The sequence below is a fragment of the Oryx dammah genome, unplaced genomic scaffold (genome assembly GCF_014754425.2).
Source record: "Oryx dammah isolate SB20612 unplaced genomic scaffold, SCBI_Odam_1.1 HiC_scaffold_13, whole genome shotgun sequence".
In the NCBI taxonomy this organism is placed as follows: domain Eukaryota; kingdom Metazoa; phylum Chordata; class Mammalia; order Artiodactyla; family Bovidae; genus Oryx; species Oryx dammah.
In genome coordinates, this window is record NW_024070197.1 from 3,925,563 (window position 1) to 3,951,824 (window position 26,262).

Sequence of the window (26,262 nt, forward strand, 5' to 3'; positions counted from 1 at the left end):
CTGGGTCGGGAAGATCCCGGAGGAGGAAATGGCAACCCACTCCAGTACTCTTGCCTGGGGAATCCCATGGACAGAGGAGCCTGGTGGGCTACGGTCCATGGGGTTGCAAAGAGCCAGACCTGACTGAGTGACTAAACACAACCACAACCCCAAATTAAAAGGCAGGAGACCTAAGCATATGAAAAACAGCCCCAAGGCTAGGGTCAAGGATTTGGAGGGCCAATGGACCAGGATGCAGGAAATGAAGCATCCCAGGCTGGCAGGAGCCAGATAACCCGAGGCCTTTTTAGAACATGATGAAGACTCTGGCTTTTGTTCAGAGAGGAAGCGGAAGCGATTAGATGCTTTTAAAACTGGAAATGAAATCATCAGATTTCTGTGCTCTGAGAGTCTTTCTGGGTGGAGAAAAGACGGTGATGCTGAAGCCTGGAAGCCAGGTGAGGAGTCAGAGCAGACATGGGGGAAAGGCTTTGGGGTCTTGGGGACAGATGTCGTTGGATGGTTGCAGGGGACGGAGAGCTGACAGGAGATTCTTTTACTCCCCCCATATTTAGAGAGTCCGTTGTGTCCTGTGACGGGCTCTGCACATAAAACCACAAAGAAAATGAGAGCCTGGGACAATCAGCAAAGACATGACGCAACGAGGAAAGATAAAGCAATCTTCTCAGGTGGCACACTCATGGAGACAAGGTTTCAACCCCTGGGTCGGGAAGATCCCCCGGGGGAGGAAATGACAGCCCACTCCAGTATTCTTGCCTGGAGAATCCCATGGATAGAGGAGCCTGGTGGGCCAGAGTCCATGGGCTTGTAAAGAGCCAGACACCGAAAAGGTAAAATTTTACGTAATCTCCTTCTCCTGCCTCTGTAACTCGGCTTGCCCTTTGCAAAGTCTAGGTCATGTAGGTTACATAGTCTCAAAAAGTGTAGGAACTGGAGTTTATCTTACGCACCCTTGTCCTGCTCTTTGCAATCACCCAGCCCCTGAAAACCTGCCTAATCATGCCTGTCTAGGTCAGACATCCCCCTCCCCATCTTGACTGCTGTTTCCTCACATGAAACCCCTTAGTTTAAACCAGCCTATTAACAGCTAGTGTTGCCCACTACAATCTTGTCCATAAAAACTCTGTAATCCCTTTGTTCGGGGCTCAGAGCTTGGAGTGTTAATTCCTCCGGGCCTGCCGGTGTAAGAAACCTGAGTTCTCCAACTCTACACACACACACACAGACACACACACACACGGAACACAGTGTTGTTCCACTGCTCTCCCAAGAGCAATCCATCCCCGCGTGTTGCCTTTGGGTATGCCAGGAATCCAAGGACTTGCCTCCCATTACCTGGCCGTTTCTTAGGCTGGCATTTGCGGCAAGCAACCTCAGAGGATGAGGGAACGTCTCCTTCTCAAACAAAGAGCAGGGTTGCTTGAACAGAGGTGGAGTCCCCTGAGCTCAGTGTCCTTCAGCTGTGACACAAATGACTGCGTGTGCGGAATCCCATTGGGCCCCTCTGTGTCGCCCAGGTGGGATTTGGGGACAAGAAGAATGGACGTGAACATGGTGTGCCTGCTGCCTGCTGTGGTGTGAGCAATACGTCTTTTTGTCTCTGACCCAGGAGTCTCTTATCTCTCATTAGCATCCTTGAAACAGGAACAGGTTGACTTACTCATTTATACTATTGTAAAATCCTGGGCCCGGTCAATATGCCCTTGAGAAATGGATCGCTACAATCTCGGAGAGGTTTTCCTGGAGGGCGTGGACTCAGACACTCTACATTCCAGACTGGGAGTGATAGGGTCATAGTTCCCATTCAGAGGTCAGAACTCAGCCTCTGAAAGGTTTGGAAGAACGCCTGGAACACAGGAAAAAGGTTAGAAGAAAGGCACTGTTCTTCTTAGGGTTATTAAACCATTGTTATGGAGGCATGCAGATATATACTTTAAAGGAAGACGGGCTTGCCGGGGTCCAGCCCCCGCAGGATCCAGGGGAACCTAAAGGAAAAACAGCGTTGGCGGATGATTTAGAGAGAGATAAGGAAAGAATCTTGTAGATAAGAAAATAGAAGCGAGAAAGAGGCTGATATTCCTTGGTTTACATAGAAAGCTAATAAAGTCTTAGAAGCCCAGGCAGGAAAGTGAATGCAGAGAGCCTCTGTGTTCCAAGGGATCAGCCTGAAAAAGAAAGTAAGAGAGAAAAAAAGAGAAACAAAGAAAAACACGGGGTGACCAAGCTTCTTCGAGCGAGGCCCAATAGCTTTATTTTTAAAAGGTACTTTTATACTTTGTCTTATACATAGAGGGAAATGAAAGATGCAAAGTCATACAGAGTCAGCCCAAACATTACATCTGTTTTGTCTTTATCGAAACCAGGATTTTTTCTGCAAACCTTTCCCATAAATAATATTGTGTACATTATCTTCTGGCCTTGGAGGCCTGTGAACATTTTATGACCCTCTTTTGATAAAGGCTGTTCAACCAGAAAACTTATTTTTTTCTTGAAATGTTTTTTCTTTATATTTCTAATCTATGTCAGCCTCAGAAAATATTAAACAAGTTACATTTCTCGGAGCAAAGGTGCAATGAGTTACAAGAAAGAACCAATTAGCTCAAAAGTCTGATGTGGTTAATTTCAAGGCTACACTTGTTTTTCTTACTTTCCAGCTATGTTAACTAATGCACTCCCGGGTGCACAGTGGATAAGAGATATGGGAACTTAGCAGCAAGCATTGGCCCAATAATGAAATCTTACACCAGCACTACTCTAATAACTTTTAACTCTTTAAAAGGCTCTATGTTTTAGGCTTCCCATGCCTCTCACAGTTGGGAGGCTGCAAATAATCACATGCGTAGCTGCAAGAGTCTGGATAGACCTGCCAAGCAAGCTAGAATGCTAACAGAGGGGGTTTGATTTCAAATATTCCTCTCATGTCCAGGAGACTTATTAGCTACAGCCCTAAGTTGATTTTCTCTAGAGAAAGGTGGTCAGGGATAGCCCCCTATTAATGTCAGAGGAGTTGGTGAAAGTCATGAAATAGTAAAACAGACAGATTCTGGTTTTGGGGTAGATGCTCGAGAAAGCCTAGGGAACCCGTTGAGTCCTGAAGCCTTGCTTAACAGTTCTCTTCCACAGGTCCTTGTCATGGGTGGGGTCTCCCATGGTGGCTCCTGGCACGGGCTCATCTGTGGATCTTCTGGAGAGCCAGTGCACACAGCCAGGGTATCTGGGCTAGAGGTGTTCTGGGAAGCAGATGAACTCATTTGGGAGTTTGTGCTGTTGCGCTTGAAAGGCTGCTCATCCAGTGGGCATAGCTCTTAGGATGACGATAACACGGCTTGTTGTTGTTGTTTAGTCAGTCGCTCAGTTGTGTCCACTCTGTTGCGATCCTATAGCCTGTAGCCCTCCAGGATCCTCTATCCTTGGGATTTCCCAGGCAAGGATATCGGAGTGGGTCGCCATTTTCTTCTCTGGTGGATCTTCCCAATCCAGGGATCAAACCCACCCCTCCTGCACTGCAGACAGGTTCTTTACCACTGAGCCACCAGGGAAGCCCCATAAGCGTGGTTATTTGTGTGTCTATCTATATCTGAATCGAGAGGGATTTCATTGTAAGGAATTGACTCACGCAGTTATGGAGACTGGTGAGTCCCTAGATCTGCCTTCAGCAAGCTGGAGACCTTCGAGGGCTGATGCTGTGAAGTCAAAGTGTTAGTCACTCAGTCGCGTCAGACTCTTCTGCAACCCCATGGACAGTATCCCGCCAGGCTCCTCTGTCCATGGGACTTCCCATGCAAGAATACTGGAGTGAGTAGCTGTTCCCTTTTCCAAGGGATCTTCCCAACCCAGGGATAGAACCTGGGTCTCTGGCACTGCAGGCAGATTCTTTCTCTTCTGAGCCACAGGGAAGCCCCCAGCGGCTGTTCAGAGGCTGGCAGGCTCAAGACCAAGGAACAGCCAATGTTTTAATCTGAGTTCAGAGGCAGGGAAAAAACACCAATGTCCTGGCTCAAAGGCAGTCAGTCAGAAGGAATTCTTTCTTACTTCGCCTTGGTCTAGTCAGGCCCTCACCTGATTGGATGAGGCCCGCCCTACAGAGGGCAATCTGCTTTTCTCAGGCTACTGGTTCAAATGTTCATCTCCCCCAGAAACACCTTCATGGCCATACCCAGAGTAATGCATCCTTTGTTTTTCAGATTCTTTCCCCATTTGGCAGGCAATTTCCAAGTACAGAAATGGCTGACCCACGAGAGCACTGGGATAGTCATTTGCGTAGATAGCAAAGAAAAAAAGTCAGCAAATATTTACACACTCAGTGTCTTAAAATTAGAGTCCAAACACATTTCCTCCATAAACTGCCATCACAAACAATAACACTTTTACAACATCTTTAAATTATTTTAAATAGTTTTGAGGTTTATAAACTTGAAATGATGACTGTTAGTAACAGGCAACTATGTGAGTATGTTTGTGGTGAAAAATTCTGCTGATGGAAAGCTGCGAACCATGTTTTTGAAACGGAGAAGAGTTTGCTAAACAAGCTTGTGATGATGAACCACTGATTGTTATGTAACCCTGCTGATGTAGTTGTAAGTATCTTAACTGGTATAGAAGACTGCATAGATTATCTTAGAATTTGGAACAAATATAAAGTCACACCTCCCTGCTAAGTTGCCTTGTGCATTAAATAAATAAATGACTCTAACAGGTATCAGGATGGAAGATTGCATAGATTATTTTAGAATTTGGAACATATATAATGTCATTCTTCCTTGCAAAGTTATTCTGTGTTTAAAATAAGTAAATGACTTTGACAGGCAAATTTAGAACAATGGTTTTTCAACTGAGGATAATTTTGTCCTCCCCCCGCCCCCTTTTAAATATCTGCTCTCTTAGCAACTTCCTTCAATTAATTTATTTTTGGCTGTGCTGCGTCTTTGCTGCTTTGCCTGGGCTTTCTCCAGTTACAGCAAGTGGGGCTACTCTTCCTTGCGATTTGCAGGCTTCTCACTGGCGCTTCTCTTGCTGTGGAGCACGGGCTCTAGGTGTGTGGGCTAAGTCACTGTGCTGCTCGGGTTTAGTTCCTCTGCGGCATGTGGGATCTTCCCAGACCAGGAATCGATCCTGTGTCCCCTGCATTGGCAGGTGGCTTCCTATCCACTGCTCCACCAGGGAAGTCCTTGCTCCTTGTTTTAAAATACAGGCTTTGCTATTATCCAGGTATGGTGAAGCCACCAGGGGACCACCGCCATTGAAAACACAGTTTGTTATAGTACATTTATTATACAGTAAGAAATATGTATTTGATCTTTGTCCCCCAGTTCCTGACACAGTTTTCTGAAACCCTTGTTATTTCCTGAGTGATGGAAGTAAGAGAGCATCATTTGTTTCAATATTTGGCCTTCATCCAAGACAGCTCAGAAACCCCTGGAATCTCCAGAGTCCTGAGAATGCCTTTCTGTATGTTAATGATGGTAAGATGATGGGTGGCTGGGGGCACTCATTAGGGGTCTGGAGGATCGGAGAACTGGCTGTTGGTGTGGGGAGAAAAACAACACGTTTGGTGTCAGAAATGCCAGCAGGAAAAACAGCAGGGTTACATTCTCAGATCCCAGGAGGAGGGAGCCCACCACGCCCCAGGGCAGCACCAGCTCAGCCAGGAGGCAGGGAGGAGTGAGGACAAGATGAGGGAAGAGTCCTCACTGTGGTTCCACGGGAGGGAGCAGGGGAGGCAGCCTGGGGGAGATTTTGTTGTTGTTTAGGCTCTAAGTTGTGTCTGATTCATTGGACCCCATGGACTGTAGCCCACCAGGGTTCTCCGTCCATGGGACTCTCCAGGCCTGAATACTGGAGCGCGTTGCCATTTCCTCCTCCAGGGGATCTTTCCGATCCAGGGATCGAACTCACGTCTCCTGCATTGGCAGGCGGATTCTTCACCACTGAGCCACCTGGGAAGCCAAGAAACCCTGGTTCAGAGCAAAATGCAAAGCCTTATTTCCCCCAGTTAACAGTGGATTAATTAAACAGCTTCCTGGTTCAGTAGTTTTTCTTGGTCCAGACCTTGCAATGGAACACGGGGGTGGATACAAATGGGATGGACTTTGGAGGGGGCCATATAATCTGATATAAGTGGCTGACTCAACACCCAGATGTTCAAAATGCACTGTGAGAAAAGCTCTAGAAAGAGCGGAACCACGTGCCAACTGTTTATACTCCTCTTCCCGGGCCTTTGATTTGATGAGAAAACATGAGTAACTGTTTTGCTCTGCAATGTAGAGGCAGCATCTGCTGTATGTTCCAAGCTCCTTGCTCGGTCTTATCGGCATCTGATACAGACTTGTCGATCAAATCACACGGGTCTACATGAATGCCTGTCGATCGAACCGTATATGTCTATACGAATGTCTGTGCGTGTGGTAGGTGCGTGGACATTTGATAAATAAACAGCTGAACGGATGACTGGAAATCATGAATACATTTTTGAGGAAATAATGAATACATTTAGAGAGACGTAGGAGTGACTTTTTAAAAATGACACTTGCAGCAACATGGGTGGACCGAGAGGTTATTCTTTTAAAAATATTCATCTTTAAAAATCTTGTCATGGCTGCTCCGGGTCTTAGTTGTGGCATGTCGGATCTAGTTCCCTGACCAGGGATTTGAACCTGGTCCCCCCTGCACTGAGAGCGAGAGTCTCTTACTAGGGAAGTCCCTTAGAGATAGGACTCAATGAAGTAAGTCAGACAAAAGACAAATATGATATCATGTATATGTGGAATCTAAAATAAGACACAAATGAACTTATCTATGAAATGTAAACACACTCACAGACACAGAGGACAGACTTGGTGGTTGCCAAGGGGTGGGACGGATTGGGAGTTTGGGATGAGGAATCGTCCGCTATTCTGTACAGAATGGACGAACAAGAAGGTCTTACTGTACAGCACAGGGGACCACATTCAATATCCTGTGATGAACTATAATGGACAATAGTATGAAAAAGAATGTATAACTCAATCACTTTGCTGTAGAGCAAAAATTAATACAATATTATAAATGAACCATATTTCGATAATTTTAAAAAATTAAAAAAATGTAAAAGGAAGGATGACTTCTTTTAGAATTTCCTTAATTCCTTTATTTAAAACCAAACACAAACTAAACACCCTCACTCTCCCCACAAGAGTCCACCCAGCAAAGACAGCAACGAAAAAAATACCTACAGACAATACTCTTGGTAAAACTACGTGAATCCCAGGGAACCCTAGAATACAACCAGATGGGCTCAACCAAACATATATTTCTTATTCTAAATCAGTAATAAAACAAAAGCTGTTATGAACAAACAACAAACAGGGACTTCTCTGGTGGTCCAGGGGCTAGGACTCTGCTATTTCGATGCAGGGGGCGCGCAGGTTCGATCCCTGGTTGGGGAACTAAGGTGCCACAGGCTGCATACAGCCGAAAAAAAGACAAACAAAGAAACCAACATCTAAAGTCAGGAAATCTCAGAAAAGAGATGAATGAGGGAAAAGATCACATGTAAAGAGCTGACAAGGGTCAAAAAAGGATTAGAAACTTAACAAAAAAAAGGCATTTACAAAATGCCAGCTAAGCTGTAAGAAGGAACAGACTCACAGAAAACAGAGCAAGTGAAATTGATGATGGAAAGAAGGAAAAAATCTGGTCTGAATGGAGATGGAAAGTTATAGGGATGAGTGAGGCTCAGAGAAGACCCCAAATACCCCAGTAGAGATAGCTGAAGAAGAAAACCCAGACAATGGAGCAGAGCAAGTAATACAAACCGTAATCTAACCAGCTTTCCTGAAAGAAAGAATTTGAAATTGAAGAGCCAAGTACGCAAGGAGGAAATTGGCCAAGGAGACTCGTCAGTAATACACAGTCTAGGAAAACTACTCATTTATGTTTTTAGGGGAAAATAATTATTTGCACATCCGAGCAACAGACTGAGTTAATTTAGAAGGGAAAGGAAAGGAGGGAGTGCTTAAAAATTGTATGATGTTTATCAGTGTATTAAAAAAAACTTCATACGCCTCATGGAGTGGCCAAAAATCTGTGGGTTTGATCCTTGGCTGAGGAACTAAGATCTCACATGTCATGTGGAGCAGCCAAAAGTTAAAAAAAAAAAAAAAGATCTTGACCAACTGGGGTTTATCCTAGGAATGCAAAGATGGCCAAAATGGGGAAATCGTGAATGAAACTTATCATCTTAACAGAGCTAAGGAAAAAAAAAAAAAAAATCACATGATCATTCCTGGATATGCTTGACACAATTTAATATTTATTCATTTTAACATAACCAAATAGGAAGTGATAGTTCTTTAAAATACTGATAGATAACCCCCAATTCAGGATCCCAACGAGCAAATATCAGAAGCTGTAATACAAACGACACTAGAGTCTAAATTTAAATCAAGGATGAGACAAGAATGCCCACCATCTTCATTGCTATATACCACAGAAAAACACAGTTTCCATTTTGTGAAAATCTAATGAGATCTCGCTCACCTGCCTTGAGATTGTTCCAAGTACCATGGAGTTCTAATACTTGGGCCCCCTGATGCGAAGAGCTGAGTCATTGGAAAAGACTCTGATGCTGGGAAAGATTGAAGGTGGCAGGAGAAGGGGACGACAGAGGATGAGATGGTTGGATGGCATCACCAACTCGATGGACACGAGTTTGAGCAAGCTCCGGGAGCTGGTGATGGACAGGGAGGCCTGGCGTGCTGCAGTCCGTGCGGTTGCAGAGTCGTCCACGACTGAGCAACTGGACACCACCACACCGTAGAGCCGACAGGTGAAAGGAATTCAGTTTTAAGTGACTCAGCTCCCGCATTTGCAAAGGTCCTAAGCCTAGCCCCAGTTTTTAAGGCATTCCTGCAGGCACAGGCGCTAACACGGTGAACTGGAATAGAAAAGGACGCTGTGGTCAGGTTGGTGGCGATACTGCCACAATCCTTTGGTCTCCTAGCGGGATGCAAAGTTCTGACTTTTCTTCCTAACTGACTCCCATCGGGATTGTCTGAGGAAACCGTGCCCCTGGCTCACACACCGGGGTGCTGATCTCCAGGTAGCCCACTGAGCTATTTGATCCGGCCTTGAAAGAAGAATGGACCCTTTTTAGCTGGTGTTTATGTTTCCCCCTCCCTCCTTCCAAACTAAGACGCTATTTGCTTGCCTTGCCTTTAAATTACACATTGTATTCATCAGCATTGAAAACGCTACCCAAAAAGCTGGCTAATAGGTATGGAACCCCCGCGGAGGATCTTAGACACGTGACCATCTTAATTTCCAAACTGACACCCGATGTGAACTTGCTGTACCCTCTAACCAGTAATGGCTGGGTTTTCGCAACTCAGAGTTTTTTTTTTTCCTTCTGCTAAGAGAACAATGCAATCCTTACACTTGTATTTCTCAATGTGTTACTAAGATATCCGAACTTTTCTACTCTGCTGCCTGGCGGGGAAAAGCCGCTGTCCGTTGAGATTGTTTCTATTTGCTCTCACTCAACTTGACTCAGAAAGTGAAAAGTGAAGTCGCTCAGTCGTGTCCAACTCTTTGCGACCCCGTGGACTGTAGCCTACCAGGCTCCTTCGTCCATGGGATTTTCCAGGCAAGAGTACTGGAATGGGTTGCCACTTCCTTCTCCAGGAGAGCTTCCCAACCCAGGGACTGAACCCGGGTCTCCCGCGTTGCAGGCAGACGCTTGATCGGTTTCACTTCTGCGAGACTGGCTTTCCTCGCTCCTGCGGTGCCGGAGCGCCCTCTGGTGGTCTAACAATCCTCTGCCGTTTTCCATGAGTCCTGGTTTGGCGCCCAGAGACTGAGGTCCCCCTATAAAATTAAAATTTTACAGAGGCACTCTTCATAGTTCCCTTGGAAAATCATTCAAAATATGATTACCACCATCCATGGAAGATCCAAATTGAAAAAAATTTCTCTTGTTTCAATCAGCAGCTGGGCAATGATGATACAATTCTTTCGGACTTGCAGGTACTTTTAACTAGGTAACTTAACCCTCCACTGCTCACATGCAAAAGCTGACGCTTAGATTCCCTCGTGTTTCATCAACTCTTTTGAGTACTTTCAGGTGTGGGGCGTTAGAGGGGTATCAGGAGGGCTAGCACGGGTCCCAAGGCTCTTAAGTACTCACTTTGAACAGTAGAATTTCTCCTAAAACTAGCTGGATGGGCAGTTTGTCTACATGCGCATTCTTTCTCAGCTTTAGCGTTTCCAAAATTGGCTTGCATGTTGTCACAGAAGGCATCTTACTATTGGGGTTCAAGAAGTGGCCATAAAGACATGGAAGCAACTGAAATGTCCTTCATGGATGAATAGATAAGTGTGGTATATATGTCCAGTGGAATATTCTTCCGCCACTAAAAAGAACGATTGTCATTTGCAGCAACATGGTTGGACCTCGAGATTTTTGCTCATAGAAAGCGAAGTAAGGCAAAATGGAAAGATAAATATTATATTGGTATCACGTATATGTGTGATCTAAAACATAATGCAAATCACTGTAGAAAACAGAGTCACAAACACAGAAAACAACATATGGTTACCAAAGGGAAACGATGAAGGGAGAAAATCATTGTTTGGGATTAACAGATACAGTCATATATATTAAAAAAATAGGGATTTACTATATAGCATAACAGTAATCTATAATGAAAAAAGGACAGAAAAAAGGAATAGATATATTTATATTTGAATCACTTTGCTGAATACCAGAAACTAACATAATGTAAATCAACTCAGTCGCTCAGTCTCTCAGTCGTGTCTGACTCTTTGCAACCGCATGGACTGACTATACAGTCCTTGGAATTCTCCAAGCCAGAATACTGGAATGGGTAGCCTTTCCCTTCTCCAGGGAATCTTCCCAACCCAGGGATCGAGCCCAGGTCTCCCACATTGCAGGCGGATTTTTTACCAGCTGAGCCACAGGGAAGCCCTATAAATCAACTATACTTCAATAAAAAAAAAAATTACAGGCAGCACCTGGTTAATTTCCCTTCCTCACGGCGCAAGCCTGGCTGTGTCCGCGCCTGTTGTGTCGGAGCGCCCTCTCGTGGTGACAGAACTCCTCTGCAGTCTCGGGCCTGTCCTGGCTCGGTGCCCTGAGACAGAGGTCAGAGGTCCCTGTATAAAATTAAAACAGGGGCAGTCTTCATAGTCCCCGTGGAAAATAATTCAAAATTTTATTAGCACCATCTGTGGAAGCTCCAAATTGAAAAAAAATTCCCTTGCTTAATCAAGAACTGGGCAACGAAGATACAGTTCTTTCTGATTTGCAGATACTTTAGGTAAGTTAAGCCTCCCTCTGCTCATATGCAAAAGCTGACGCTTAGATTCCCTCGTGTTTCATCAGATCTCTTGAGTCCTCTCAGGTGTGGGGCGTTAGAGGGGTCAGGAGGGCTAGCACGGGTCCCAAGGCTCTTAAGTACTCACTTTGAACAGTAGAATTTCTCCTAAAACTAGCTGGATGGGCAGTTTGTCTACATGCACGTTCGTTCTCAGGTTTAGCGTTTCCAAAATTGATTTGCATGTTGTCACAGAAGGCATCTTACTATTGGGGTTCAAGAAGTGGCCATAAAGACATGGAAGCAACTGAAATGTCCTTCATGGATGAATAGATAAGTGTGGTATATATGTCCAGTGGAATATTCCTCAGCCACTGAAAAGAACAAAACATTGCCATTTGCAGCAACGTGGCTGGACCTAGAGATTTTCATAGTAAGTGAAGTAAGGCAGAAATGGAAAGACAAATATAATATTGGTATCACGTATATGTGTGATCTAAAAAATAATGCGAATAATCTCTGTAGAAAACAGAGTCACAAACACAGAAAACAACATATGGTTACCAAAGGTGGAAATGGAGGGAGGGACAAATTAGGAATCTGGGATTAGCAGATACACACTACTGTACATAACAGAGATGAAGTTTTCTGTGTAGCACAGTGGCCTGTATTTAATATCTTTTAATAATCCTATAATTAAAAAGAAGAAAATATGAAAGAATACATATATGTAAACACGTAAATGTGAATTAACCTGCTGTCACCTGAAATACCACAGTATTGTGTATCAACTATATTTCAGTTAAAAAAGGAAGTATGTTGGCAACAGGCGTTAGTTTCCCCTCCTCTTGGCCTAAGGCTGGCTTTGCTGACATCTGTCGGTTGGCGCGCCCTCTGCTGGCGACAGGAGTTCTCTGCAGTCTCAGGCCAGGCCTGGCTTGCCGCCCTGAGACAGCGGCCACAGGTCCCTCTATAAAACTCAAAAAAAGGCCATCAGGGACGCCTTATACATCAACTATACTTCAGTTAAAAAGAAAATTACAGGAAACACCTGGTTAATTTCCCTTCCTCACGGCGCAAGCCTGGCTGTGTCCGCACCTGTTGTGTCGGAGCGCCCTCTCGTGGTGACAGAACTCCTCTGCAGTCTCGGGCCTGTCCTGGCTCGGTGCCCTGAGACAGAGGTCAGAGGTCCCTGCATAAAATTAAAACAGGGGCAGTCTTCATAGTCCCCGTGGAAAATAATTCAATTTGATTACCCCCATCCTAGAAATCTCAAAATTAAATAAATTTCTCTTTCCCTAATCGACTGTTAGGCAATTAGGTAAAATTCTTTCTGATTTGCAGGTACTATTCACTAGGTAACTAAAGCCTCTATCTGCTCTTATGTAAAAGCTGACTCCTAACTTCCCTCGTGTTTCATCAAATCTCTTGAGCACCTTCAGGTGTGAGACATTACAGAGTTATCAGGAGGGCTAGCACTGATCTGAGTCTTAAGTACTCACTTTGAATCGTTAAATTTTTCCTAACACTAACTGGATGGAAAATTTCTCTGCAGGCATAATTTTTTTCAACTTCAGCATTTCTAAAATTGGGATGCATGTTGTTACTCAACGCATGTAAATATGGGGTTCAAGTATGAGTGGCCATGTAGCCTACCAGGCTCCTCCGTCCATGGGATTTTCCAGGCAAGGGTACTGGAGTGGGGTGCCATTTCCTTCTCCAGGGGATCTTTCCAACCCTAGGATTGAACCCAGGTCTCCTGCATTGCAGGCAGATGCTTTACCATCTAAGCCACCAGGGAAGACACTCAGTCATATTTTCAGTCCACTTCAAACTCTTGAATATTTTCCCTTAGGCTTATACTTTTGATTTCTTACCAGACACCATAGAGTGAGTTCTAAACGGGAGGTGAAGAAGAGAATGTGGGCAGTGTGATTCAGGATGGCTCACCAAATATGACCATATTCCAATCAGCGAGGTGGAAGAAATAGGAATAACGGAAGAAGCTTTCTTTTTAAGGGATGAACTTAAAGCAGGCAAGACACTGCAGCCCACACCTGATTGGCTAGAACCTGTTCAAGTGGCCCTACCCACCTGCAAAGGGTGCTGGGAAATGTAGTCTTTATTCTGAGTAGCCATGTACCCACCTAAGATAGAACATTTTCAGGAAGCAAATAGGTAGAGGACAGCCCTCAGTCTCTGTAATATATTGGTAAGAATCAATTCCCCCAAATGATGATTGATTGAGATTTTATATGTATAGCGCTTCCCTGAGTCGGACACGACTGAGCGACTTCACTTTGACTTTTCACTTTCATGCACTGGAGAAGGAAATGGCAACCCACTCCAGTGTTCTTGCCTAGAGAATCCCAGGGATGGGGGAGCCTGGTGGGCTGCCGTCTGTGGGGTCGCACAGAGTCGGACACGACTGAAGCGACGCAGCAGCAGCAGAAGCAGCATAGGCCTTCCCTGGTGACTCAGACAGTAAAGAATTTGCCTGCAATGCAGGAGACCCAGGTTCGATCCCTCGGTGGGAAAGATCTCCTGGAGAAGAGAATGGCAACCCACTCCAGTATTCCCGCCTGGAGAATTCCATGGATAGAGGAGCCTGGTGGGCTGCAGTTCATGGGGTCTCAAAGAGTCGGACACAACTGAATGACTAACATACTTTCATGTACATATACATATTTTGCTGTACTGCATGGCAAGTGGAATTTCCCTGACCAGGGTCTTAACTACTGGATCACCAAGGAAGTCCTTTTTAAAAAACGTTTTCAGTTGCTTGGCCATGCCTTACGGCATGTGGGGTCTTAGTTCCCTGACCAAGTGTTGAACCCGAGCCCTCCGCATTAACTGTGGAGGCCTAACCACTGGACTGCCAGGGAAGTTCTACCACTGACTAATCACTTAAAATTTTTTTTTCACCAAGTAAGTCCTGACTGAGATATTTTTAGAAAAAAAGAGATGTAGCTTGGAGGCTGAAAATTTACACACACCCACTCTAGGGGATTTTAATGCTATCCACAGACTATCACTCTGGTAATTATTACAGAGCTAAAATTTGGACATGCAAGAGGAATAAACAAACACCGATTCCCTCAGTCCAGGGATTTTGTTCGTTTATTTGTTTATTTTGGACTCATCATTCTACTGAAAAACAAGTGGGAGAATAGAAAATTAAATTATGGAGACTGGTCATATTCCATTATTTTTGCCTGGTACCAGGTACGGCATGGGAGATCTTTCGCTGTGGCATGTAGGATCTAGTTCCCTGATCAGGGTTCACCCGGGCCTCCTGCACTGGGATGCACAGAGTCTTAGCCTCTCGACCACCAGGGAAGTCCCCACATTCCATTCTTGGGGGCAAAAGCGACAAGGGTGGGAAAAAGGCAACTCTCCCCACAACTTTAGCCCCTACATGCATTCCCTTGAGTAGAGTTTGAAGGAAATTGAGTTAATCAGTCCCTTAGGGATAATTAGAAGTTTTCAAAGTTTTCTGGGTCAAAGTTCTCTGAGGCATGAGCATGGGGAACCCCCTGGAGGTACTGGGGAAGAAAACAGAGGTAAGAGATCACCGCCTTTCCATTTGCATCGCTGTCCCTGGGAAGACAGCAGATGCTTAATCACCTCCCCAGACGCCTACTTCACCTTGTCGCCCTGCTCACCAACGTTCACTGACCCCTGGCTCCCCGTGGCAAACACCCATTTTAGAAATTCCGGTGGAATAACAGGTTCATGATTTGCACCGTCTCCTGCTTTTGCAACTCTTTTATCCCCCTAATCAATCCAGACCGGTAACAATCATTTTGAAAAATCCTTCGTAACTTACCTTGAGACACCCACCTATAAGATTTGGTGATTTTCACGGTGGTACTAACCCACGATGAATAGGTCCTCATAAGAAGAGGAGGCTGGAATGCAGACAGTACGTACAGACACCAAGGGCTGCGAGAGGCAGGAAATGCAAATACAAGGCACCTGAGAAAATGGGACCGAGACAGACTGGAAGATGCTGCGCTGCTGGCCGCGAGGATGGAGGAAGCGGCCTCTAGCCAGCAGCTTCCAGCAGCTTCCAGCAGCTGGAAAAGCCGAGGACCAGTTTTTCTCCCAGAAGCTCCCGGGGGGTGTGTGGTCCCACCAGCACCTTGGTTTCAGCCCGGTGACACTGGCTTTGGACTTCTGGCCTCCAGAGCCATGAAAGAATAACTTTATTTTGTAATTTTTCTTTTCTTTTTTTTTAAATGAAAGTATAATTGATTTACAATGTGTTAATTTCTGCTATAGCAAAATACTCTCTTAATGTTCTTTCCCACTACGGTTTGTCATAGGATATATATTTTGAAAATGTACGTATTTATTTTCGACAGCGCTGAGTCTTTGTTGCTGCCCAGGCTCTCTCTAGTTGCAGCGAGTGGGGGCTGCTCCTCGTGGCGGTGCATGGGGCTTTTCCCTGCGGTGGCTTCTCTTGTTGGGGGCACCGGCTCCAGGGCACGTGGCTTCAGCAGCTGCAGCACGTGGGCTCTGTAGTTGCCGCTCCCAGGCTCTAGAGCGCAGGCTCCGTAGTTGTGGGTGGGATCTTCCTGCACCAGGGATCGAACTCATGTCTCCTGCATTGCAAGCAGATTCTTTACCACTGCGCCACCAGGGAAGTCCTGTCATAGGATACTGAATATAGTTCTCTGCGCTATAGAATAGGACGTTGTTGTTTACCCATTCTATATATAAAAACTTAAATTTTCTGTTTTTTTTTTTTTTTTTAATTTAAAATTTACCCCTGATTAGGCTGCACTGGGTCTGAGTTGCAGCACACGGGCTCTTTAGTGTCAGCATGCAGTCTTCGTTGCAGCAGGTGGGATCTGGTTCTCTGACCAGGGATCAAACATGGGCCCTCTGCACTGGGAGTGTGGAGTCTTTACCACCGGACCACCAGGGAAGCCCCTGAAAGTTCTGTTGTTTTCAGGAAAGCTATCTGGCTGGCTGGGGCTGAAATAGGGACTAGAATAAAATTCAAGCCATTGTCCAAGAAAAAGTAAAGACACCTACATATAGCAAATTTCAGATTAACGATGAACTTTAAAATATATATTTTATACATAATATTTTATAGGTGTACAGATTTTATGTGTATTAATTACATATATATTTTAATATGTATACACAATACACCCTTACAGGCGTATGTCATTTATTTCTGCTTTGCACACGCTGCAGTTTCTTTGCAGATTGAAGTTTCGCAGCAACACTGGGTTATCAGATGATGGTTAACATTTTTAGCAATAACGTATGTTTTTGGCTGTTCAGCTTGTGGGATCTTAGTTCCCTGACCGGGGATCGAACCTGGCCCTGGCTGTGACAGCACTGAATCCTAACCAGTGGGCTGCCAGGGACTTCCCAGCAATCAAGTCTTTTTAAATGAAGGGATGTATATATATTTTTAAAACAGAATGTCCCAGTACACTGAATAGGCTGCAGTGTACTTTTATGTACTTTGTACTTTTATGTGCACTGTGAAACCAAAAAAATTTGTATGTGACTCCCTTTATTGCCATATTCTACTTATCGTGGTGGTCTGGAATCAAACCAGCGATATCTCCAGAGTATGCCTGTATTAACTCTCCACTTTGGGTCATATTATTTAATTGTTATAAAGAGTGCACCATTTCCCCCACACTCTGGTCTTGGCTGACTGCGTTCTCAGTTGAAATCTGAATCTATCCCTCACGTCTGCCATGAGCTATTGTTGATCTAGAAACTTGATTACATTCTGGTTCAGCTTTTATCAAGTCTCTTTCATAGGCAGTGTTCTGCACTGCCTATCACAGCACATTGGGTATTAACGGCCCAGGATATCCGGTTGTCTCACATCAGTAAGGGAGGAATGATAATCAGGTGATGTCAACCTGTTCCTCCTAAGTTTCACCTAACAGTTCCAGTCTCCATTCATTATGTCCTAACCCTATAATTTCATCCAACTCTTTGCAAGTCTATGAACTGTAGCCCACCAGGCTCCTCTGGACTGTCCACGGAATTTTCCAGGTAAGAATACTGGAGTGGGTTGCCATTTCCTCCTCAGGGGGATCTTCCCAACTCAGGGAACCTGGGTCTGCTGCATTGCTGGCAGATTCTTTCCTGTCTGAGCCACTGGGGATGCTGAAGCCAAAGCTCCAATACTTTGGCCACCTGATGTGAAGAACTGACTCATTGGAAAAGACTCCGATGCTGGGAAAGATTGAAGGCAGGAGAAGAGGACGACAAAGGAGGAGATGGCTGGATGGCATCACCGACTCGATGGACATGAGTTTGAGCAAGTTCCAGGAGTTGTTGATGGACAGGGAAGCCTGGAGTCCATGGTTGCAGAGTTGGACACAACTGAGTGACTGAACTGAACCCTGTAATTTCAGTAGAACTTGCAACGAATTCTGCTAATCCTCCTCCACTACTTTTTAATTCATCTGATAGCTTTGCTATCTTGTTTCTTGACTGCCATACCCCCTTCACTCTACTGCTGCTGTTCATTCTCAGAAACAGTATTTCATTATTACCAACATCTTCAGTGTCTATAATGTTGATTTCGCACATGCTGTTCTGCAGCAACAACTTTTTATCTTTCTGGTTTAAGTTTATTTTGGCCACATTGTGTAGCATGTGGGATCTTGGTTCCCCAACCAGGGATCAAACCTGTGCCCCCAGCAGTGGAAGCACAGAGTTTTAACCATGGGACCTCCAGGGAAGCCCCTAAGTATAGTTACCCAGTTGTGTCCAACTCTTTGTGAGCCTACCAGGCTCCTCTGTCCATGGGATTTTCCAGGCAAGAATACTGGAGTGGGTTTCCATTTCCTTCTCCAGGGGATCTTCTCGACACAGGGATTGAACCCAGGTCTCCTGCACTGAAGGCAGATGCTTTACCATCTGAGCCACCAGGGAAGCCCTCAGTCGGTTCAGTCGCTCAGTCGTATCCGACTCTTTGCGACCCCATGAATCGCAGCACGCCAGGCCTCCCTGTCCATCACCAACTCCCAGAGTTCACTCAGACTCATGTCCATTGAGTCAGTGATTCCATCCAGCCATCTCATCCTCTGTCGTCCCCTTCTCCTCCTGCACCCAATCCCCCCCAGCATCAAGGTCTTTTCCAATGAGTCAGCTCTTCGCATGAGGTGGCCAGAGTATTGGAGTTTCAGCTTCAGCATCAGTCCTTCCAATGAACACCCAGGACTGAGCTCCTGGATGGACTGGTTGGATCTCCTTGCAGTCCAAGGGACTCTCAAGAGTCTTCTCCAACACCACAGGGAAGTCCTATATATCTATATAAAAAGTCCCTTTATATCTTTTAGTTCTACCCAACTGTAACCATTTATCTATAAACCATTACTTCCTCCTCCTTTCCCCCACCTCTGGCAATGCAGGAGTTTTCTTTTTCTTTTTTTCCAATTAAGGACTTTTTGTCATCAACTCTATTGTGTGACTGTAAGGGTCTGTGATCACAGAAAAGTAAAGAAAAATGATCATTTAAACCATGTTAAACTAAATCTCAGTAAACCCGGGGAAAAGATAAAATGATCATTTTCTTTAATCCTGATTAAATGTTCCACTTTATCTCTTATTATGCTTTTTCTCAAAATCTACTTTGATATTAATATAGCTACCGTAGCTTTCTTGTTTTATTCGGTACAATGTATCTGTTCCCTTCCTTTTACTTTCAACTTATTAGTTAGTTAATTAGTGTTAGTAGCTCATTAGTGTCTGACTCTTTGCAAGCCCATGGACCATAGCCTGCCAGGGTCCTCTATCCATGGAATTCTCCAGGCAAGAACACTGGAGTGGGTTGCCATGCCCTTCTTCAGGGGATGTTCCTGACCCAGGGATCGAAGCTGGGTTTCCTGCATTGCAGGCAGATTCTTTACCATCTGAGCCACCAGAGGAGCCCTTTCCAACTTACTGGTGACCTAATATTTAAAGGGCAACTCTTGACACAATACACAGTTACCTGTGTTTCCTTCTCGTGTGCCCACCTCTGCGTTCTTGCTGGAAATGGGTACAAGGAGTTGTTTCTCATGTGCCAGGTTAATATTCTATTTCTTCCTCTGGTTGCTGGTCACTCTGTTGTACTTTGTGAAAATCCATCTTGCTGCACACTTAAGAAGCACGCACTTTTCTGCGTGTAAGTTATGGTTTTAAAAGTCTACTTAAAACTTAAACAACAAAAAAGTCATTTTGTCCGCTGGCAATGAATACGTGGCTCCAAGTGCATTTCACCCTCATGCTCCATGGGGGCTCACAGTGCCCCTTGAACCAGCAGACCCTCCAGTGCACGGAGGGACTCCAACAGCATCTGTTTCCTGTGGCTAAGATGACACAGCACCAGGGATGTTTTTCTCAAGTCTGGAGAGTGGAGGCTGGTGGCTGTGGCTCGTTGTTCTCCTCCAAGCTGTGTCGGATCCCATACCCAAAGTATATGACAAATCCTAGCAGGGAAATGAGACGATGAGAAGGGAAAGAAAGTGCTCACCCCACTTAAAAATGCCCAGTAGGCCTCCTGGTATGGTGTCTGACAGTTTAGGGCAGAGGCAGTAGGAAGAGGACTGGGTTTAACCCCTCAAGGAGCCTCTTTACCCCAGAAAATCACTTACCAACCACCATCCAGATGCCAAATAGCACCCAGGTCCCAGTGGGCATCCTCATCATAGAGTAAACGTTCACGAAGGTGCTCACCAGCGGGAGGACAGGCAGAGCCAGGGCCTGTGGGCAGAGTCAGGTCATCCCTGAGCACAGCCCAGACATCTGAGAGGGACCCCTACCCCCGTGGGGAGGAAGACAGTCCTAGTCAGGCTGTGCGCTCAGTGTCTACTGCAAGGGGGTTTGTAAAGCACTGAGTCTGGATCAGGGAAGTGTCCACTGCTTTAGCAAGCCCTCCCCCTTCCCTGGTCCAGCATAGAGTGTTCAGACCTCAAAGCCTGCAGACTTCATTCACTCAAGGTGGGCAGTTTGGGGACATATAATAACCTACTTTTTTTGGGGGGGGCATGTCATGTGGCTTGTGGGATCTTAGTTCCCTGACCAGGGATTGAGCCTGGGCCCAGGGCAGTGAAAGCACAGAGTCCTAACCACTGGACCACCAAGGAACTCCCAAGATCACCTACCTTAAAATAAAGAGGAGAGGGGTCCTGGGGCTGCCTCCAGATGATGGCCGTGACCCCAGCGATGAGCGGCAGCAGCAGCACAGCCACTGTTGTGAGCACGGGGTCTCCAGAGAACACCTGTCTGGGCCACTGGGCCAGGACCAGGCTCAGGATGGCCAGCAGGAGAACTGCAAGGGTCAAGGTGGAGGAGAACAGGCTGGACCCAGAAGACAGATGTCAGGACCTCGGGTCACACCCTTCCCAGGCTGCCCACCTCATGAAGGGCCATCATATCTCCAAGACTCCTCAACTGACGAAATACACACTTCTACTCATCCCGTCAATATCAGAATATGACCAAAGAGAAATTCCACTGCTCACCAAGCATGAAGGCACATCCATAGACAATCTGGCCAGATTTCTCTGTGGGGGTGGTGCTGGGAGGGAACCACAGACTTTTCAGGATGTTTGAGGTTCCTGCTTCAGGTACAGAGTCCAAAGGACTTCCTTCAGCTTCAGACTCCATCTCAATTTCCTTCCCTGTTTTCTCCTTCAGGTGTGACTGGTACCTGAATATGAGATATTAAGGCAATATTAACAAGGGACTGGTTCAAAATTGGGAAAGGAGTACATCAAGGCTGTATATTGTCACCCTGCTTATTTAACTTCTATGCAGAGTACATCATGAGAAATGACAGGCTTGATGAATCACAAGCTGGAATCAAGATTGCCCAGAGAAATATCAACAACCTCAGATATGCAGATGATACTATTTTAATGGCAGAAAGTGAAGAGGAGATAAAGAGCTTCCTGATGAAAGTGAAAGAGGAGAGTGAAAAAATTGGCTTAGAGCTCAGCATTCAAAAAACCAACATCATGGCATCTGGTCCCATCACTTCATGGCAAATAGATGGGGAAACAGTGGAAACAGTGTCAGATTTCATTTTCTTGGGCTCCAAAATCAATGTGGCCAGTGACTGCAGCCACGAAATTAAAAGACATTTGCTCCTCGGAAAAACAGCTATGACAAACCTAGACAGTATATTAAAAAGCAGAGACATCACTTTGCTGACAAAGGTACATATAGTCAAAGCTATGGTTTTTTCAATAGTCACATATAGATGTGATAGGTGGACCATAAAGAAGGCTGAGCCCTGAAGAACTGATGCTTTTGAACTGTGGTGCTGAAGAAGACTGTTGAGAGTCACTTGGACTGCAAGGAGATCCAACCAGTCAATCCTAAAGGAAATTAACCCTGAATATTCATTGGAAGGACTGATGCTAAAGCTGAAGCTCTAATACTTTGGCCACCCGATGTGAAGAGCTGACTCAATGGAAAAGACCATGATGCTGGGAAAGATTGAGGGCAGGAGGAGAAGTGGGTGACAGAGGATGAGATGGTTGGATGGCATCACTGACTTGATGGACATGAATCTGAGCAAGCTCCAGGAGATAGTGAAGGACAGAGAAGCCTAGCGTGATACAGTCCATGGGGTGGCAAAGAGTTGCTGAAGACTTAGTGACTGAACAACAACAAGGTAATATTAACAGCAGCCCCTACTCAGCCAACATTACATAGCCTATGCCACCACTTTCTTAGCTTAAATCTAGAAGGACATTTAGAAAGCAGCATGAAGGCAGAAGGTGATTCATTTCCATGAGTCCAAGGCCCCCGGTCAAGGTGTAGTGGAGTCTTACCTGAGGACAAGGACTGAAAATGCCACGAGAGTGTAAGCAAGCAGAGTCACAACTGACAAGAAGTCCACAAGATCACTGAGCTTGAAGAGCAATGCCATGACCCCTGGAATGGAGGGTACAATTAAGATGGAAGGAGGGAGCAAGAAACCACCGGAAATATCCAAGTTAAAAAAGTCAATCAAGGAAAGAGTGGGTTTTGTTTATTCACCTGCGAGGTTTCCGGAAGACATGATGGCCACGATGGGGGCACCTGTGCGGGCACGGACCTGGGCAAGTCCTCGGAAAAGGAGCCCATCCTCTGCCATCGCGTAGATCACCTGAGACATGGGGAACATGGCACTGTGGAGTCTGGAAGAGAAAGTGGGAGCGTGTGTGGGATGGTGCAGAAGCAGGAGAGACTGGAGTGTCTGCTCCCTGGTCTGCATGGGGTAAGGTGCCTTTCCATCTGGTACAGGAGACGGGGAGAAAGCCAAGATACTCACCTGTATGTAATAGCACAAATGATGCCGACACTTAGGACATATCTGGCGGAAATCCACCCACCATCCAGAAATGTCTGTGATAAGGGGTTGTCAGGCTGAATCTGGTAGTAGGGCAGGATGAGGGTGAGGGATGCTGAGACACCGAAATAGGCCAAAAAGCAGACGAGGATGGAGAACATGATGCTCAAGGGGATGGACCACTGAGGGTTTAGGGCTTCTTTGCCTGCAGGTTGGGAGGAAGTATTGGGTCAGGGATACGCACTGGGGTGAAAGCACAAAATCCCCTTTCCTCTGTAAACTCCAAGTGATACCTGTGCCCAAGGGCAGCCTGGGCTGTGGCCAAACCCCAGATGGGGACACACAGGGCCCAGGTTACCTCTAGAGACAACGGTGTCAAAGCCAACAAATGCGTAGAAACATAGAATTGCTCCGTGGAGAACCCCATCAAAGCCAAAAGGCACAAACCCTCCAGAACCCAGAGGGCCCAACCTATGGTGAGAGAAGGAACGAGGAAGAACATGGGGGAGGTTGTTCAGCCAGCTCTGAGCTCCTTGGTTAATATCATGAGTCCTGGGCTCCAACATGCCGTTAATTGAGTCTGTCAATTCAGATCTCTGTAGTCCCCACCAGAGTCCCAGCTCTGCATAAACCATCCCACACACCGAGCATTAGAATGGTCCGAGATACACTCCTAACCTAGAGGTGCCCCTGGATTCAGACGTGTTCGATGTGTAGTCGCATTCCGTGAGCTGCCAGTTGTGCAGGTCACCCTTAATGAAGCCCGAGAGGATGATGAAGCTTTGAACCAAAATGTTGATGCCTGTGAACACTTTGTTAAACAGGGCTGAGTCGCGAACTCCCAGCACCTGTAGTCCTGAGGAAAAGATGGAAGATGAGACATCCTAGGTAACTAAGTCCACAGACACGGAAAGTAGACCAGGGGTTGCCAGGCTAGCTGGGGATTGAGATGGGGGAGATGGACAGTGACATTTTTGTTGTGATGAACATATTTGAAACTAGATGGAGGTGGTTGTTATATAGCACTGGGAATGTACTAAACTGAATTGCCCCTGACTTGTACAGTTTAAGGTGGTTCATCTCTAACTGTGGCCATTATCTCACGATACGCAGGTCTACCAAATCATGACACTGTACACATCTTAATCAATGTTGCCCGTCAATTGTGTTTCAGTAAAGTTGGTAAAGAATCATAGGTGGATAACTTTATGTTATATGAACTTCCTTTCAATTAAAAACACGTCTTTGGTCTCAGTAAAGAGGAAGAAACATGTCAGTCTAAGTAAATAATTTTCACAAGGGGATGACTTTATAATAATTCACACTAAGAAATAATTCCCCAGGGGACTGTTGGCAATGTCTGGAGACAGTCTGGAGGGTGGCAATCACCTGTATTTCATGAATAAAGGCCAGGGGTGCTACTCAACACCCAACAATGATATTTAAAAAAAAAACTAAAGTGTACAGGACATCTCCTCACACCAAGAATGATCCAGCCCAAAATGTCAGTGTTGCCAAGGGTGGGAAACATTGGCCGATGACTTGCCTTACGGTCACTCGCATCCTAGACACTGCTTTTCAGTTCTAATCCCCTTCCATTCTGCTCCCCAATTCCCGGCCTTTCCCACCCCTCCACCCCACGATCTTCCCCTCTGGTCATTGGGCCCAGTCTTACCCATGAGCAGCAGCACCAGGGCCAAGGCCAGAAAGTCTGGGTACTTGGCCAGGAAGCGGGGCATGTGCAGAGAGAAAGTTCCTTGTAACGCCTGAGAGATGTGGTTCCCAATGAGGCTGTCAAAGATATAGCTCCAAGCCCTGGCCAAAATGGCGGTGCCTGCGGTGGCAGAAGGAACAGACATTAATTGAACTCCTAATATGCACCATGAGATGAATTTTTGGGAAACAGACAAAACACCTAATCTGAAAATGTTTTCCACTCCCCCCCTGCCCACGGGATGGGGAGAGAAGACCCGGATGATTCACAGTTTAGGTCAACTATTTACTATGTGAAGAGGAAATCAATGTTATGTAAGAAAAGAAAACAGGGCAATAGGAAATGGAGGGCTGGAAGGTGAGGGTTGAATTTTTTAATTGAGGTGTAAGAGAACATCCCGTGAAGGCAACAACGGAGCAAAGACTTCAGTATGGCGAAGGGATGAGCCCGCGGGCCATGCCTCCCCCTCACCCACTCCCCACAGGTCCCTTTCTTTCTGGATTCTTGGTCCAATTGTTTAAGAAAAGAAGGAGAGAGCTGAGTAGAACGAAACTGTCGGGTTTTCTTGCCACTGTTACCTCCCCCTGCAAGGTCAATAACAAAGTGCTCATGAATGAGCAAACACCCCAATCCTCACTTCTAGTTACCTAATCTCAAGCCGCACACCATCCTTATCCCATTATCTCACCAAGGACTAAGGACAGGATGAGGTTCCAGCCAGTGATAAAGGCATACAGCTGACCCATGGTGACATAGCTGTAGAGATACACAGAACCGGAACGTGGTACCCGGGCCCATAACTCGGCATAGCAGAACCCTGACAGGAGAGAAAACAGGGCGGCCGCCAAGAAGCAGAGGACGATTGCTGGTCCAGTTATGTACTTGACCGTTTTACCAATCAGGATGTAGATGGCAGCTCTCAGGATCTTGCCCACACCCAAGATCACCAGGTCGAGGGTGTTCAGAGGAGCTCTGCGGCTCTCAGACTTCTCCTGGGGCTCCAGTGGCCGCCTGCGGACCAGCTTCCGACCGAACTGGTGAACATACTGACACAGCATCCTAGACACAGCTGAGGAGGCTCCGGTCTGCTGAGGAAGCAAGACACGAGGCCATCAGGAATGTCCGTCCACTCTTGGCCCCGGGAGTTCAGTTCTATGAAGCAATGGAGTGATGGGGAGCTGGTGGTAAACGGACATAGCAGACAAGTTCTCTGCCTCTGGGCTCTGGTTTCGTCAAACGTAAAGAAGGCCTTTAATATGTTTCAGGAGAAGTGAGGGCAAGGGGAATATGACTCCCCAAAATGTCCCACTTTGACATGGGGATTGTTTCGAGCTGAAGGCAATTTAGACCCCGCAGACTCAGGAGAAGCTCCTTGCCTCTCTCTCAACTGCTGAAAAGAGTATAGATTAGGGGACCTATGCCAGGAAGAGAGCTATTCCCAGAGAGAATTTTTATCTCAAAAAGACCCGGATCAGCAAACATTTGTTCACCAAGCACTTGCTCTTCCCATTGTCCTGTGACTTGTCTTCCTCCCCTTTGAACCCCCAGGCCCTGACCCCCTTCTCCTTACATATAAGCTTCAATTGCTTGAATGTCTTTGGGCCTTAGAGTTTGTATCAGACTTGAATACATAGCAAATTAAACTTGTTCATTTGACTTATGTCAACTTGTTAGACTGGGCAAAGAGCCTAGAGGGAAAAGCTCTGTGCCCCCAGCGAATGAAAAGCTTCTAATGGTGCCTGGCACGCTGTTAATTACACGCTTATTACAGGGTGATTTGAGTGGAGAAGTCTGGTTTTTTAATAGAAATTGACCAGCTCTGCTGGTTCATATCCAGTTCTGCTTGTCTGGTTTTGCACAAACTATATGCAGTCTTTGTCCTCCTTTCCTGTGTAAAATGAGGGAAATTCTTATCATCATGA

At 45.9% G+C, this 26,262-nt stretch overlaps 1 protein-coding gene and 1 long non-coding RNA gene across 3 annotated transcripts; one reads left to right on the plus strand and one right to left on the minus strand.

Moving 5' to 3' along the window:
* The first annotated feature begins 342 nt into the window (after window positions 1-342).
* On the plus strand, window positions 343-6,558 carry LOC120872075. Of its 2 annotated transcripts, none has more exons than XR_005723151.1 (3): window positions 343-437; window positions 5,310-5,462; window positions 6,047-6,558. It is a non-coding gene; the product is annotated as an uncharacterized LOC120872075 (long non-coding RNA). The 2 variants fall into 2 exon arrangements; XR_005723152.1 differs by lacking the exon at window positions 343-437 and adding an exon at window positions 4,983-5,208.
* A 12,805-nt stretch (window positions 6,559-19,363) lies between these two features.
* LOC120871975 (cationic amino acid transporter 3-like) lies at window positions 19,364-25,398 on the minus strand. Its single transcript, XM_040252075.1, has 11 exons — window positions 25,029-25,398; window positions 24,302-24,460; window positions 23,305-23,482; window positions 22,985-23,097; window positions 22,609-22,831; window positions 22,335-22,474; window positions 22,127-22,229; window positions 20,810-20,997; window positions 20,450-20,616; window positions 19,940-20,048; window positions 19,364-19,774 (listed from the first exon to the last, which is right to left on the minus strand). The coding sequence occupies exons 1-11, from the start codon at window positions 25,396-25,398 to the stop codon at window positions 19,686-19,688; spliced, it is 1,839 nt and encodes a 612-aa protein (XP_040108009.1). The 3' UTR covers window positions 19,364-19,685.
* Between the last annotated feature and the right edge of the window lie 864 nt (window positions 25,399-26,262).

Coding starts and splice junctions, on each gene's coding strand:
- LOC120871975 (XM_040252075.1), bottom strand. CDS start 25,398: ATGCTGTGTCAGTATGTTCACCAGTTCGGTCGGAAGCTGGTCCGCAGG. Junction 23,483..24,301: donor CCTGGTGCTGCTGCTCATGG/GTAAGACTGGGC, acceptor TCTTTTCCTCAG/GACTACAGGTGCTGGGAGTT. Junction 22,475..22,608: donor ATTTGTGCTATTACATACAG/GTGAGTATCTTG, acceptor TTTCTCTTCCAG/ACTCCACAGTGCCATGTTCC.